The following is a 15,308-nucleotide window of genomic DNA, read 5'->3' as shown; positions in this document are numbered from 1 at the left end:
TAGCATAGCCATCGAGCCGCTAGCACAGCTATCGAGCTGTTAGCACAGCTATCGAGCTGTTAGCACAGCTATCGGGGCGGATATTATCACCATTGTTGAGAACTATTTGATGGGTATCACAACGAGATGTGGTCGTTGGCTGACCACGGGGTGTGACTACGGGGTGGTGGTCGCTGGCGAACAACGGGATGGGTGGGAACACGTGGGGCGGGCGTGGGACACACGAAAAGGAGCGTTAGGCGTCTAAAAAGCCAGATGAGACTCCCCCCAGAAGTGACACTAGACCCCCTCCACAAGAGGAGTCACACTAGCCTGTGGGAGTTCGGTTTTGCAAAATGGAGGTGATTGAAATATTGAGCAGTTTACAAGATGCCCTGCTCGAGGGTTGTGAAGGCAGCAATGACTTCCAGCAGGAATTGTTGGCCACGTTGCCTCAGATTGTGGTTGTGGGAGCTCAATCCGTAGGGAAGACAACATTGTTGGAGAATATCATAAGGTTCAAGGACATCTTACCTAAAGGGAGTGGCAAGATGGTAACGCGTTGTCCTGTGCTTTTACAGCTCAGCTATGACCGGCGATGTAAGTTCCGGGCGGAGCTTCATCTGCCGGGAAGCCGGAACCGGCTCGGTACTGGGACTGCCAGTGGCAAGCAGGCAGAGGGTCGGCCAGAGGTCCGGTCAGAGGTCCGGTCAGAGGTCCGGTCAGATGTCCGGTCAGAGGACCGGTCGGATCATACCGGGGCAGTTTCCGGGTTCGGAGTGTACCGGGAACCAGCTGAGTTGTGTGTGGCGTTGGAGAGTTATATGGGGGCGATTGATGGGTGGTTGGAAAGCGATATTGTGAGAGTGAAGATCCGTAGTTGTCGAACACCCGATCTCATCCTATTGGACCTGCCGGGACTGATTCGAGTTACGAGTCAAGACCAGCCGCAGGATCTGGATGCGTCTATCCGGCGTCTGGTGCGGCAGTTTTTAACCAACGAGAACTCCATCATTCTCGCCATAAGTTCCGCTAACAACGACTTAGCCAACAGTGATGCGCTACGCATGGCCAAGGAGGTGGACCCGCGAGGTGAGAGGACCATAGGCATTATTACCAAGTGCGATCTGGTCACCGACCCTGCCTCTGCTGGAAGAACCTGGACTAACGGAAGCGCAAACGACTTCCCGGCTAACGACCACCGGGCTAGCGAATCACGATCGGACGAACACGCGTCGAATGAACACGCGTCGAATGAACACGGGTCGAATGAACACGGGTCGAATGAACACGGGTCGAATGAACGCCAGGCCATTGGGACAGGGTTGTTGCAGTCGATGGACCCAGACGCAAGACTTGTAGGAGACACTAGACTCGCTGCTGGCAGGCAGGGGTCGGAACTGGTCAGTCGGCTAATCGACTCTACCTTGAACGCGCATTACCCGCTGGTTCTTGGTTACGTCTTCGTCGTTGACGGCGCTCATGAGTCGGCTTTCTTCGCAAACCATCCACAGTTCGCCAGTCAGGTACCCACCTCCATGTGTGGCACTGAAGCGGTACTGAACAAACTACAGTCAATCCTCATCAGCAAGATCAGACAGTTCGCCAAACTCCAACTAAGTCGACTAACTCAAAACTATAACACGACTGCAATGAAAATCAATGGTAAGAGGTCCTAGCCAAGCATCCTTTACCTGCAATGCTATCCTGCACTTCTATACTGCACTGTTATAATGCACTGCGGTGCTGTAGTTGGGTGCTGTATTGCGCTGATCGGTGATTGCCGTGAATATTTTTCACGTCAGTTTTGTAGCACTGGGAGAACCTTGCTCCCCGAGTGCGCGTGCGAACGTGCTTCTTTCGGTAATATCGCGCTATTGCCGCAGCGTTGACGATCTGCTTAAAGGTTATGTGCAGCAGCCGGCTCCAGGAATGAATCTGGCCGGAGAGCGAAGCAGCCAATCTGAACTTATCGGAGGCGCGAGGCTGAACTTCCTGTTTCAAGACTGGTTTGCCGCGCACATTATGGATATGGACCCGTTAAAGAACATGCCGGACTTTGAGATTCTTACCGCCATCAGAAACGGCAGCGGCAGCAATCGTTCTCTGTTCATTCCCGAAAATTCCTTCGAAGTGATTGTTAAAAGGAGCATTGGTGCTCTTTTGCATCCACTTTTGCATCTTGTGCATCAGTCGGCAAACGAGCTGAGAAACATCTACGAATACCCGCATCGCCAGGCGCAGAAATTCTCACCGGAAACGTGTGCGCACACGTGTGTGTACACTTCTTCGGTCAAGGAAAATCAATTCTCAGTCGCGTCCCTCTCTTGCCCATGCTCCGTGCTGGGTCTGCACGAGATTACGGAGCTCGCGCAGTACAGCAAGCTGAGTGAGGCGATTCGCGAGGTGGTCCGCAATTGTTTGGAGCGCAACCAAGATAGGACGCTCAGCCGCTGTCGAGACATCATTGACATTGAAATGACCTACATAAACAAGTCAAACCCTGAGTTTATTCAGCAAAAGATATTAATACAGAATTCGTTGCGGAGTCACGAGATGAGGTCTTCCAGTGGGCGGCGGGCGAGCGACGGCCGCTGCGAGTCGACCGGGTCGGGCAACCTGGGACCGATTCCGGCGGTAGGTGGCGGCATTAATCTGGCCGGCTTGGTGACAGTGGGCGGTGCAGCGGCAGGTGCGCGGAGCAATGACGCCACAACTAACGCCGTAGGTACTGTACCGGGAGGCTGTGCGCGTACTGGAGACTTGCCAGTGATCAACGTGGAGGACGCTCCTGACCTTCCGAACGTTTTGTCTGTATCCCCCGGCAGCCAGCCGCCAAGTGGCCGCCCCGCCGCCGGCGGCTTCCACGGCTACATCGCACCTTCGTCCACGTTTATGTCGTACTGGCGGAGGCACCCCATCGCATCCGCTGCACCCCGGGCGGAACCGACTCCGCGGGCAGTACCTGACAATGACGCCATTATGATCGAGACCGTGAAGCAATTAATTCGGAGCTATTTCAACATTGTCAAGAAACAATTGGCGGACTTAGCACCCAAAATCATTATGCACTCTCTCGTCAACGCAACCCTAAACGACGTTCAACCTCAGCTGATCTCCAACCTCTACGACGACAGTATTCGACCACCCACCCCATCCAGTCTTCGACCACCCACCCCATCCAGTCTCCGACCCCCACCCCATCCAACCTTCGGCCACCCACCCCATCCAACCTTCGACCACTGCCACCTACCGAGTCTTTCAGCTGTGTTGGAGACGATCCTCTCTGAGAATCTCGAGGTCAGTCAACGAAGAGAGAAACTGAACGAACAAAAGCGGTTGCTGGCGCGTGCTACGCACCTACTAGACCAGATTGCTGGGTAGCGTGCTTGCTTGCGCGCTCCGGCAGTCATTTGCCCACCGTGATCTATTATTCACTGGGCTCTCTATTGTTGGTTAGTTAGTCGCTCAAAATTGAAAACGAAAAAAGAAATGGTCTTCCGGACGGAAACGACATTCCGCCCTCGGTGGTGCTCTGGCGTCTGGTCCCTGGCTTCGATTCCTTGCCCAGGCCCCTATCGCTCGCATGTGGGCCTTCGAGATGGCGTCTTCCGTGCGGCCTTTTAGGGCCGGCCGCGCGGCCCTTAGCCGTTTTGAGCTTTATATGCGGATTCCTGTGCTTTAGATGTCGCTTACACTGTTGTACTGCCGGAGCTTCCACCTCCGCCGCAGACCTGTCCCGACCATCACCAAGAACACCAGCAGAATCACGACCGCTCCGAACCGCATCGTGGTCCAGTGGTTGTGCCCTTCGCTCTCATTGCTGCCCATTACCAGCGCGAAAGCCTTCCGACCATTTGGCGAAAAGATCGACCGCATCGCTCGCGCATCCCCTTCCTCTGCAAATTGGGAGGCGGTGCCATATGTGCCCAGGTACTCGAATTCCGGGGTCTCCAACCAACGCTTACCGTCCATTCCTCACCTAAAAAAAAAATCGACCCAAATACCGTCTAGCTGGCGGTCATTCACCCTTCTAACACTTCAGGTTGACACTTCAGCTTGAACGTCGTGCCGTGCCGCCATGCTGGTCATTACACCCACTCTGAGGACTCTGCTTCAAGACCTCTTGGCCGAATTTGACTCTCAGCTCGTGTCACTTGGAGAGACGTCGGAGGCAGACAGCACCGCCGACGAAAGCCAGACCGAGCTGGCGGCCAAACTCCGGGCCATTCCGACGAGCGCCAAAACGAAAATCCGAGTGAGATCTGCGGGGATGGGGTGATCTCTCATGACGCTAGTAGGGTGACAGATGATGGCAACGCGGAAGGGGAAGGTGGATATGAGTGGGTATGGATATGTTACTTTAGGCGCTCATAGATGGAGAGGTCGCCTTGGATTCGGTGTGCCCCTTAACCAAGTCGTTGATGCAGCTGTGGCTGGACGGTCAGAGCCGGTCCCTGGAGCAAACCTGGCGGGAGTGCGCGCAGCGTTGTACGGAGCAGAACACAAGTAGTGAGGAGCAAGAAAAGAAAAGTCATCTCGACGTTGAAAGCCGGGTCATCCAAAACGCGATTGTAAGTGAGCTCTGACTTGTCTTCGGGCCGCCAAAAACAAGGGCCTCCCAGGGTAGGGGTTTCCCAGTGGCAAAGGTTATAATGTGTATCTGCTCAGAACGAGAAGATGGTAGAGCGCAAGTTGGACGACGTGTGCAGTTTGGTTGAGTTAATGGGTGTGATTTGCGGGGACTTAAAGGAGAGTCAATCGCGGGTGTTGGAGTTACGGCGGACCCGGCGGGGAGACGTGATCCACGACCAGAATCTGTTGACGTCGATCCGGCAGAATTCGGCGGATCTTTCGTCGGCGGCGATTGCGGGTCGTATCTGGGTAGATGGCCTGATCGCGACCTTAAATGAGAAAGACGCCCTCTCGCCCCTGGTCACCAGGGCGGTGGGACCAGAGGGCGGTGGGACGCTAGCAGCACACACGGAAACCGTAATTGGCGCGGAAAGCACCCCGCTAGGTACTGCGGCCGGCGCCGCCAGGACACCGTTCAGCGGAGAGATGGAGTTGGGTAGGACAGAGCCGGGGAGGAAGGACCTGGGCTTTTACCAGAATGTGACCAGCTTCGTGGTCGAGGACAACACACGGGCCCATGAAGAAACGGCGCCCGAGGAGTCACTCTTGGCCGACGCCCCACGACCTGCCCCACCCGTCCGGCCTGTGGCTCGGCGACTCCGAGGCAATGTCAAAGTGGACGCCAACAAGGCACTTCAAGACTGCGCCGTAACTTACACCTCCCGCTTGCCTCTCCGGTCTCAGCTACACTCGCCACACTCTCTTTGACAGTTCCTAGACGTGGACTCCTTGGGGCATAGCAGCGCCGATGTCGGTGCCCAAAATCCGGCCGGTCTGTTCGCCTTCGGCTTGGGCTGTCCCGCCTCGAACGCGCCGCCGCCAGCCGAAGTTGCTGTCCAAAAAGCCGCGGTGTTGCCGAAGCGCCGCGTAAGCATCAGCGCCAAGTTCCAGCAAACCATGAATCAGATGACCCAAGACTTGCGTGAACTGGAGGGCTAGACAGACCCACTGAGCGGAGCCAGGGGGGCTAGACCCGCTGAGCGGAGCTGGTAGGAAATATTCACTAAGAAGAGTTCCCCAAATAGCTAGCTAGCTAGATCGAAGAGTTTGGTGCGTTCTGCCCCACAGCTGCTCTGAGCCGGAGCGTCAAAAGTACTCGTCTCACAAAATAAGTTTGTGGTTCAGAACACACGTTAACAGCCTACACCAGCAGGCCTCGGTAGGCATTCTGATACACCCACTGAGCCTCGCCTTCGGCCAAAGAAAAACCGCATTGCATCGAACGTGTATAAACATTTCTTGGGCGCCAACATTTGCACCGCACGGCCCGGCACGCGTCGCTGACGCGTCGGTGATGGTTTATTATCACCCGCTGCTGACGCTCATTAGCGTCGCCACGAGGTAGCTTTCATTGGAATTCAATATCTTCTCGACAGGCATGGAGTCGGTACGGTATTTCGTGTCAGTACGGTCATTGCGGTATTCGGGTGTCATTCCGGTATAGGTACGGTAGCCGAGGGGTATTGGTACGGTCTTCGTTGGAGTACGACAGGCATTAGGGAAGCTTGATCTTGTTGCGGACCCAGTAGCAGATTCCGATGCTCATTTCGGCCATTCTTTTTCGGTCTTTGAGAGACCGCCAGTCGAGTTTCCGGGTGATGGGCGCGACGGTGAGGGCTTTGGGGGAGGGTCTTCGCTGAGCAATACCGAATTGTACGAATTCGCGGGAGCAGAGGCAAAAGTAGCAGACGGAGCTGAGTCCGGTGAGTAGTGCCTCGACAGCGGACTGGCAGAGGACGAGGAGGCATTGTTGGTAGGCCCTGGGAGACGGGATGCGGTCGTAGCAGTCGGAGACGAAAAGGACGGTGGTTCGAGTCCCAGTGGCGGGGCTCCGCAGCGAGCCGCGGGGCGCCGTGCCGCCGCCCCATCCGATATAAAAGGAGGGCGGACCGGCGTCGGGGGCTCCGTGCGGATTACCACGCCCCATGACCATGCCTTGTAGTAACGGCTGCATCACGAAGGGTTGTAGTAGCCAGCCGTGCAGGACCAAGTCCACGTCCACTTCGCGCAAATATCCGGGCGTCAGCTCGCCCAAGGCTTCGAGCATCGCTCCCTTGAGGCCAGGGTTCAGTGGTGTCTGTGGCCTCAGACTACTTGGAGCAAGTACAGGCGCCTGCAGACTACTTGGCTTGAGACTACCCCGGGCCAGATCACGGGCCATTTCCCTGGTCATATCTGGTTCCCGCAACTCGCTCATCCGTCGCTCATGTCGCCCCACAGTCCTTCGCGTCTCACTCGACCCTCGTCCTCCACCCCGTTCCAACTGGGGCTGCTGCATCCAAAGCTCGCAATAGCCTCGCAGTTCCTCCTTCGCCGGCGAGATCAAATGCCTCGCCGGCCGCCAGAACCGCGGGTCCACCTGCACACGCACCACTCCCGTACCCGCCTGGAAACTCCGAGCCAACGTCAACAACTGTGGAGACCCACCCTGCATCGGAGTCCAAACCAATTCGTCTTCGCTCGACTCCAACGCACGATCTAACACACGACCCGCACCCTCCCCTCCCTCACGGTAATACAACATTTTTATTATGACCTCCAAACCACCCGTCCCCAAACCCCAAACCAGCCTTAACACAGACTGGAAAGCAAAATATATACAAGTAAGAAACCGAGCACTCCGGCACCCGACCACCCGCGGCCATGCGGGCACTCGAAGTCGGGCATTGTCATGTTTTGGTAGCTGCTAGCCGCTCAGGAAAACCAGTTGAAGAACTTGCCGAAGAAGATGGAGATAGAACGACTAGCATCAAAGATCAACTTCGCCAAAGACGTACACGGATTGCGAGATAACTGCGAGCGCGTCCTAGCCTCCGCACGCAACTCCCACCGGGGTAGGTCATACCAATTTCATGACGTGCTGTCGGAGTTGAAGTTGATAGATCAGATTGACGAGGTCTTGCGCAGACAGGGGTTCGGACCCATCCGGTGCCAAGAGGGGGACCTCTTCGACCCCTCGTTACACGAGGCGATTGAGCAACACGACGAAAGCGCTGGAGCTGGACTTGCCTACACAACCGTGGTAATCCGTAAATGCCATGCTGCAGGACTAAAGAAACTAGATACCAACGTCGCTCTTATGTACGCCCCTTTCGGTCACCCTTCCTATGAGTTTTTTGCCACCCTTAGTTCCACTCACGCTGCATTTGCCCTTCAGCCGGAGCATCATCGTTCCATTTCAGCCCGGCCAAGGTTTCAACTGTTCGAAGAAAAAAAAATTAGGCACAGCACCCCGTTCGCTTCTTGGAAGAAGACACCTACAGGAACCACGCATGAGACTGCGCGGGTGTGTCAGGGGGTTTCAGCAGAACCAAGGGGTACTAGACCACAAACGGGGTGTGTGGGACGAACGGGACCAAGATGTGGAATTACTTTCTTGGCCTTGGTGTAATAGGGGGGATAGAGATCATCAGTGTAGTAGACGGTAACGGGTTTCTTGGCGGAGCCATGGACGTGATCGGTGTCTTTGACTGTGACGCTGTTGGCCGGGACGTAGGAGGTGAAGAGACCGGTGGGCACGACGCCCGAGACGTGGGACACGGCCGTGCTCACATCCGGATTCACTCCCCGAGACCGGATGGCTGCATCGGCCAACACGTTGGACGATGCCGAGGGCATATACGACGCATTCAGATTCATGCCAGAGTGGTTAGGGGCAAAGGGAGCAGGGGCCAACGAACCGGCCATAGGATACTGGCCTTGGAATACCGACGAACCGCCGTAGATAGACGCCTGCAAAATACGGTCATACACCAGGGATGGCTTGCACACAAATGGTCACCATATCGGCGGTCCATTTACACAAGTCGCCGCTACACCTGGGTTGGGTATCACACACCTGGGCTCGCTCACTGGTTCGGTCTGTATGTTGTAACTGACGGTGGTGGCCATATTTATTTCAAAAGGATATCAAAAAAGGGTTGACGGAAGCAGATCCATGCACACACACCCCATCATACTATGCGCACACACGATCGAGTGGAGTGCATGTGTAAGAAGGCGTATGCTGGACAACTTGAACGATCGGGTTAGACACAACAGAGGGCGTTTTTCTTCTGGCGGCCGGAGAACTGTTGGAACTTGATCTCGCTGCCGTAACCAGCGTCTTCAGACACCGGGCCTTCTGAGCCGGGGAGCGGCGGGGGCAAAATGCCAACCGGGGACTGGTGATATACGGGCAGACTACCCATGCTTGTCGGCTGACTGACCAGGCGGTCAGTAGCGGACGGCGCGGTGTCGTCCTGCAACATAGGAACGGGAAGGGCACTGGGAACCAGCCGATTGCTCGACCCTGACGGCTGCACACCCGGACGGGGTGGTACACTAGAGCTGGGTTGTACACCCGAGGGTGGATGACCTGTTGGTTCCGGTCTTCGCACTGTAATCCTTGGAGGTGGAATAGCAGTGGCTACGGCGCTTGCTTGTTTCACGACCCGTGCGGAAGTTGAAAGGGAGTCAACCGAGGTCGGCATGGTGCGATTCATAGTGGCGGTGCGGTTCATTGAATGGGAATAGGTTAAAGGCCCGACGCTGTAGCGTTGCGCAGCCATTCGGCCTCGCCCGTTGGTCCTCTTGTTCGGTCGCGCACGGCGAGACGAAGAGCTCGAAGAGGAGGAGCTTGAAGAGGAATAGCTCGAAGATGTCGAGCTTGAGGAGGAGGAGGAAGAGCTCCGTCTCGATGTGTAGCTCGAGGTGTAGCCGGAGGCACAAGAACTGGTAGACTCGGTGTAGGCAGAGCTCACTGTTCTGTAATGCCTGACCTGCTTGCTGTGCCGTGCTGCTGTACGGATCGGCGAACGGCGGGTCGGCGAACGGCGGGTCGCTGAGTGCCTAGCCGGTGAGCGACGAGACTCTCGAACCGGGGAACCGCGACTGGGACTCGAAAGGCTTCGGCTGATGTGGCGATATACCTTACTGTTAGAACGGCTACGGACCGCCCGGGAACACACCCGTGGACACACGCCCGGCTGAGCAGGGGCCGGTTCGATCCGGCGACGTGGCTGGTAGGATACGACAGAGCACGACTGTTGTCTGCGATGACAACGACCATATCGGTCGTCATCATATCGGTCATATCCATTGTCATCATACCGATGACCGTCGTAGCGATCACACCGGTCACAGCGATCAGGGTCATAACGACCAGGTGGGTCATAGCGACCAGGTTCATAACGTGGGTCGGTTCTTTTGAGATACTTATTCGGAATAGTTTGACGGTCGGGGTTTCCGTGGTCTCGTCCTCTTGGCTCGAGTCGTGCAGAATAGGCCCGGGGGTCACGGCCACCTCCATCTTTCAGTTCGTCGCCACCTCTTGGGCGGTAATGCGCCTCGGGGCCATAGTCAGCCCCTAGCCCATAGCTGGCTGCTGGTCCGTAATTTGTCCCCGGTCCGTAATTGGTCCCCGGTCCGTAGTTAGACGGGTAAGATCTCGGAAGGCCAGAGAGCGGTGGCCATACAGGGGGTTCTGGGAAGGTGGGCCTATGCAAGTTGCGATAATATATTGTCATATCGTCCAAAAAAATGGACGCAGCTTTTGGTGCCCGTTTAAGGCCAACAAACAGCCTACGGCCCGTGACCCGCCTCTCCACCCGACAAGATGACAGCACCGACGCCCCCCTCCCGCGCAGGCAACAGACGCACAAGGCAGCCCGCATGTACCTCACACTCGGGGCGATCTGGACACCATCCTTCACAAACCACCTCGCCTGGTCAGGGCCGCGACGGACAGGGCCAAACTACGAGCTTCTTGCAGGTTGAATAACAAAAACGTTCTGATACGGCGAAAGAGCAAATCCCGTAAGCGCCCTCTCCCCGCACGCATGTGTGCATCTCCATGTGTATGCATTTTGCTTCTCCATGTGTATATGCGGTAGAGAGCAGTACCGTTAACTCGCAGTCAAAGACGGAGGAGTCGTCACGGCCGCGGTCGAAGAGCAGCAGGTCGCCTCGGGTGCCGAAAGCATCTAAGAAGGCGAAGAAGAGTGGCTGGGGCATTGGGAAATTGTTCAAGTCAAAACCGAAGAAGAAGGACATTTTTCAGCTGGCTCAGGAGGAGCGGCGGAGCAGCAGCGTATCTGACTTGTCCTACGACGGTCGAGCTGCGTCACCTGGGCGTTCTCCTGGGCGCCAGCAGATGCATTCGGGACGTGAGAGATCGCCTTCGCGGGATCGATCGCCAGGTCGTGCTCGGGGGCGGTCGCGAGACAGGTCACTGGGACAGGTGCTGGAGACGGGTAGTCTGTCGCGTGCGGGGGCAGCTCGGAGTCCTAGCACAGGTCGTTCTTCGAGTCTCGGTCGCACCTCCAGCACGGGTCGGTCAGACCGTGTCCCGTATCCGGACGTTGGTCTCTCAACCCGGCTAGTCACTCCCGACCGACTGCGAGTCAGTCCACGGCGATCCTCGGCTTTACCCGGTCTTCAGGGTCTTACGGGCCAAGGCTTCACGAATCAGGGCCTTACGGGCGTGGAAGAAGACACGTTGCCGTCCCACCGACGCCGAATGCGCGCGCTCTCCAAAGGCAACGTGGCCTACCGCACCGAGGAAGATGCCCGCCACCGCCGAAGCAATTCCGGCCACTCCTCCGAGCAGCTGTCTGCGGGCAGAAACCGGCCACGCCGGTCCAGCTCCGTGAGTTCTTCCGTCAGCTGGCGTCAGCCCGTCGCCGAACTCCCCCCCAGCCGCCATTCCGACTCCGTCAACTTAACTTTGGGTCAGTCCGGTAGCCGCCCAACTGGTCGCCGCCAGTCAGTGAGCCGACGTCAGTCCCGGGTCTCAGTCGAGGGGGAGGGCGCCGGGACGGGGACCGACTCCCCCGGTTTGAGCACGACCGCGACCTTCGGGCCCACCGAACACCCGCACCGCGGCCGAGCCCTCCGAGGCAGCGTCCGAGGCAGCCTGGACTCGGATCCGTTCGCCCAACACTCTGTCGAAAGGGGGCTGAATTTAGACCGGGACCGAGATTTGGAAATAGACTTTGAACGGAAACGAGAACGGAGAATGGGATCAAGGTCGGAGTCGAGGCCTGGTCGAGTGCTGAGTCGGTGGGATAGTAGTGCCGATTCGTACGGGCAACTGAGCGTGGGTTCGAGGAAACCGAGTGTTTCTTTTGCGACCACCCCGAGCGGAACTCCGAGTGGCCAGGGTGCAGAGAAAATGAGTGAGGGTTCAGATATCCCATCGATAATTGAGTCGATCCCGGCACCCCCGAAGAAGAAGAAGGGTATCATGAAGTCGATCGGTCATGCGCTGTTCGGCAAGAAGAAGAAGAAGGCCGCAAGTCCGTCTTTCGGGACAGCCGACGCCAGTGTCTCGGGTCAGGCCATGACGGACTATACTTCGGAAGACGGCGGCCGAGACACGGACGGAGAGGACGACTACCGAAACGACTACCAGAAAGACTACCACCGAGACGACTTGTACCAGAACGTCTACCAAGATGGCGGCCTTCGCTTCGACCGTCCGGAACAAGGAATGTTTGCCGGGGATAGCAGGAGTCCCATGTTCGGGCAGGAGGGCTCTCCGCTTTCGGAACGCGTGTTCTCTGGGAGGTCGACCTCCGGACACCCACAATTTGCTGAAGGTGCACCCGAAGGAACCGCCTTAGGCCGATCCTCCCTGGGCCAGACGTCCTTTGGCCAAGCGTCCTTGGCTGGCGAAGGGGCACCCCCTATCGGTCAGACACCTTTAGAAGCCATATATGACGACGACCAGCTCCTTGATAATCGGGACCACTTACAGGGACCGCTGTTTAATGTGGACCAGCCAATCTCCATTAAGGACGCGAAAAAGAAGTCTGGAAGCAGCGGATGGTTCAAGGGCGGCAGTGGAAGCAAAAGCAAAGAGAAGAAGAAGGCCGAGAAACGTCTCCAATACCTCCAGCAGGCAAGGGCGGATGTTAATGCTGCCGAGGTTTACGGCCTCAGCAGCGACGCAGTCGTTCTCGCCAGTCCGGAGCTGATTCAGGCCGAGGAACAGAGGAAAGTCAATGCCTTGGTGACCGAGACCAAGGAAGGGTTCTTAAGAGCCATCAATGAATTCACCAAGGCGGTATATGCGAAGCATGGAAGGCACTGCATGTGGAAAGCTGAAATGATCAAGGTGAAACACAATGTACTGAGCAACAATCAGGCGACCGCCCTACTCCAACATGTTGTGGATAATACCTGGGCACAAAGGCAGGAGTCCGAAGAGATCGTGGCAGCCATCGACATTTATACCAAACTTGCTAAGGGAGAGTCGTGCACGATCGACTGGAAGGTTTTGTCTTTCGACGACGCTGCGAGTCTCGCGAAGATACACATGCTCAAGGACCAACTAGAGAACTTTGTCCATCGAATTTTTGACGAAGACGCCGCTGTTAAAACTCTCGCACACACGTGTGCTAAATTGAATTTCGATGCCGCAGTTGCAGTAGGTTACGAACCTCTCTCCGCCAATGCGGCCGGGACCATTGATTGGGGACCCACTACGACGCCCGGGGAGCTTGTGGACGGTCGCTACGCTGCCGAGCGCGGCTTACCTGACTTACGTGACTATGCGAACTTGAGAGACGGTTTGACCTTTACTCAGAAGGTTGATGTTGTTTTGGATAAGGTAGTTCAGATGGCCCAGGAGAGTGCTCTTCGTCAGAGCAATTTATTGAGCGCTGACTTGGAGAGATTGTACAGAGACATGACGGAAAAGATTTCGAATTGTTTGGACTACATTGTTACTCGTCAAGGTAGAGGTAGCATCACTGCGGCGCCTTTTAATTCATTGGAATTTAAGCTGGGGACCAATTATGCGCTGCATCAACCAAGTATCAATTTACCCGGGTATTCCCCGAGCAGCAGTGACGCGCTATTTAATAAGAAAGGGGCATCGAACGACGAAACGACTCAACTCATCCGGAGAGTTGCTCTGAGGTCTCGCCCGAGTGGCAAGTGCGCTACCGGATTGGCGGTCAGTTTCGTGACCCAAGAATTTTCGGATTTTGATCAGTGGCTCAATGATTCTTTGCGATGGCAGACTGTAGATCTCAGTTTGTCCAAGTCAGTGCGCGACGGACAGACCCGTTTGGAGGCTGTGGCACGCGAGAAGGCTGGGTATTTGAAGGCCTCAGTGCAAGAGAAGTTGGCGCTCTTGTGGTCTGTGGGTGAGATCCGGATAAAGCAGGAGGCGCTGGACGCCGTAGTGGAGCAAATCGAGGCCCTGGCGTCTTTCGGTGGTCCGGGTAGTGTTGGAGTGAAGCAGACGGATTATGAACGAGAGACTATGGCTCGAGAGGACGCGCTGGGAACAATGCGGCAGGTGTGGGTTGCTCAGTACAAAGACTACGTGGCAAAACATGGCGGGTTCAAAACCTCGTTGAAAACCGAACAGGACGTGCGTCAAATGCACGAAGTCATTTCGGAGCTGTACCAGACTCTCTGTCGAGACGGGACCGTCATTGAGGACCTCGAGTTACAAGGCGCTCTCGACTCTCTGGAACAGGAGGTGAAGCATGCATCTCAAAAACTGAGTCAGCTCAAGAAAAGCCGACAGTCAGAGGAAACATCCATCCGGAAGCAGCTGTCATCCGCACAGACCAAACGCGATGCACTCTCGGCCCAGGTCGAGGAGGAGGAGAAGAAGCTCGCCGATATGGAGGAACAGAAGAGACAAGGTCTCAGAATCCAGGAAGAGGTGGACGACCTCAAGGAGAAGATTGAAGACGCCAAACAGCGCTACAAGGACCTGAAGCAAGAGATGAAGGCCGGCAAGCTCTTGCATCGAGACACTAGTGAGCTCGACGTGCTGAGGAAAGAATTGAGTCGCCAGGAGAATAACATCAACAAGGAGCTCGATCGACACTCGCTCACCGGCGGCAGTGAGCGCCACAAGGGCAAGTGGTTCGGAGGCCTGTTCGAAAAGAAACCGAAATCGGGCAGCTTGTCGGCGAAGAATCTGTCTGCACACAACTTATCTGCGCGGGGGCTGGGACCGTCGGGACTGGCACCGTCGGACTTGGGACAGCCAGAGTTGAGAGAGGAACTGTTTGCGTCCCGCGTCGCCTCGGCTCAGGAGGGCTTTCTGAAGGATGACGACGCCTCGTCGCCGGACCTGTACTACCTGCCGTCCGGCAGCGCAAGCCTGCCGCCAAAGGGCAGCAGCGCCGTTGACGGGCATAGTCCCGGCAGCCGCGCTCTGGAGCGTTCGCCGCTGCGGCCTGCGCCGGATCGGCACGTCCCGCGGCCGATGGGGAGTCCGCCAGATAGTTCGGAGATGGCCACGAGCGGGAGCGTGCTGCTCCCGGGCCTCGCCGGGTCGCAGCCGGGCGGGTCGCAGCCAGGCGGGTCGCAGCCAGGCGGGTCGCAGCCAGGCGGGTCGCAGCAGGCGGAGGGGGTGCTGCGAGACCCGCCGCACTCGCAGCGACCTGAGTACCCGGACTTGACGAGTCCAGAGGAGCGGTTGGGGAGTAAGTACGAGGAGACACGGAGTCTTCAGGAGCAGAAGCGTTGGCAGAGCTACGAGGAAGCACCGCTTTCGCGGCGCCGGAGTCTGGAGGACGGGAGCACCAAGAAGAAGGCGAAGTCCAAGTGGCTCGCGCGACTGGGGCTGGTGGGCCCGGGCAGTCTCAAGGAGCACCCGGACGGCGGCTCGTCCGTAAGCAAGGCGGAGCGCAAGGAGATGGAGCGGCGCGAGAAGGAGCAGGAGCGTCGCGAGAGGCGCGAGC

At 56.9% G+C, this 15,308-nt stretch overlaps 6 protein-coding genes across 6 annotated transcripts; 3 read left to right on the top strand and 3 right to left on the bottom strand.

Moving 5' to 3' along the window:
• Positions 1–335: 335 nt before the first annotated feature.
• Positions 336–3,363, top strand: GNI_076400 (putative dynamin; the record flags this gene model as incomplete). Its single annotated transcript, XM_011132200.1, has 2 exons — positions 336–1,644; positions 1,793–3,363. The coding sequence occupies 2 exons, from the start codon at positions 336–338 to the stop codon at positions 3,361–3,363; spliced, it is 2,880 nt and encodes a 959-aa protein (XP_011130502.1).
• Positions 3,364–4,659: 1,296 nt separating this feature from the next.
• Positions 4,660–5,553, top strand: GNI_076390 (hypothetical protein; the record flags this gene model as incomplete). The annotated part of the gene is made up of 2 exons (XM_011132199.1): positions 4,660–5,262; positions 5,326–5,553. The coding sequence occupies 2 exons, from the start codon at positions 4,660–4,662 to the stop codon at positions 5,551–5,553; spliced, it is 831 nt and encodes a 276-aa protein (XP_011130501.1).
• Positions 5,554–6,109: 556 nt separating this feature from the next.
• On the bottom strand, positions 6,110–7,138 carry GNI_076380 (hypothetical protein; the record flags this gene model as incomplete). The annotated part of the gene is made up of 1 exon (XM_011132198.1): positions 6,110–7,138. One exon carries the CDS (start codon positions 7,136–7,138, stop codon positions 6,110–6,112), a length of 1,029 nt encoding a protein of 342 aa, XP_011130500.1.
• Positions 7,139–7,905: 767 nt separating this feature from the next.
• On the bottom strand, positions 7,906–8,505 carry GNI_076370 (hypothetical protein; the record flags this gene model as incomplete). The annotated part of the gene is made up of 2 exons (XM_011132197.1): positions 7,906–8,346; positions 8,467–8,505. The coding sequence occupies 2 exons, from the start codon at positions 8,503–8,505 to the stop codon at positions 7,906–7,908; spliced, it is 480 nt and encodes a 159-aa protein (XP_011130499.1).
• Positions 8,506–9,352: 847 nt separating this feature from the next.
• Positions 9,353–9,904, bottom strand: GNI_076360 (putative transmembrane protein; the record flags this gene model as incomplete). The annotated part of the gene is made up of 1 exon (XM_011132196.1): positions 9,353–9,904. One exon carries the CDS (start codon positions 9,902–9,904, stop codon positions 9,353–9,355), a length of 552 nt encoding a protein of 183 aa, XP_011130498.1.
• A 1,863-nt stretch (positions 9,905–11,767) lies between these two features.
• Positions 11,768–15,290, top strand: GNI_076350 (hypothetical protein; the record flags this gene model as incomplete). The annotated part of the gene is made up of 1 exon (XM_011132195.1): positions 11,768–15,290. A coding segment is annotated over one exon (3,523 nt), but the record flags the coding sequence as incomplete, so codon positions are not given.
• Positions 15,291–15,308: the final 18 nt, after the last annotated feature.

The sequence above is a fragment of the Gregarina niphandrodes genome (assembly GCF_000223845.1).
Source record: "Gregarina niphandrodes unplaced genomic scaffold scaffold00013, whole genome shotgun sequence".
NCBI lineage: Eukaryota > Apicomplexa > Conoidasida > Eugregarinorida > Gregarinidae > Gregarina > Gregarina niphandrodes.
Note: the sequence above shows the minus strand (reverse complement) of the source record. Positions and strands in the feature narration are given on the sequence as shown.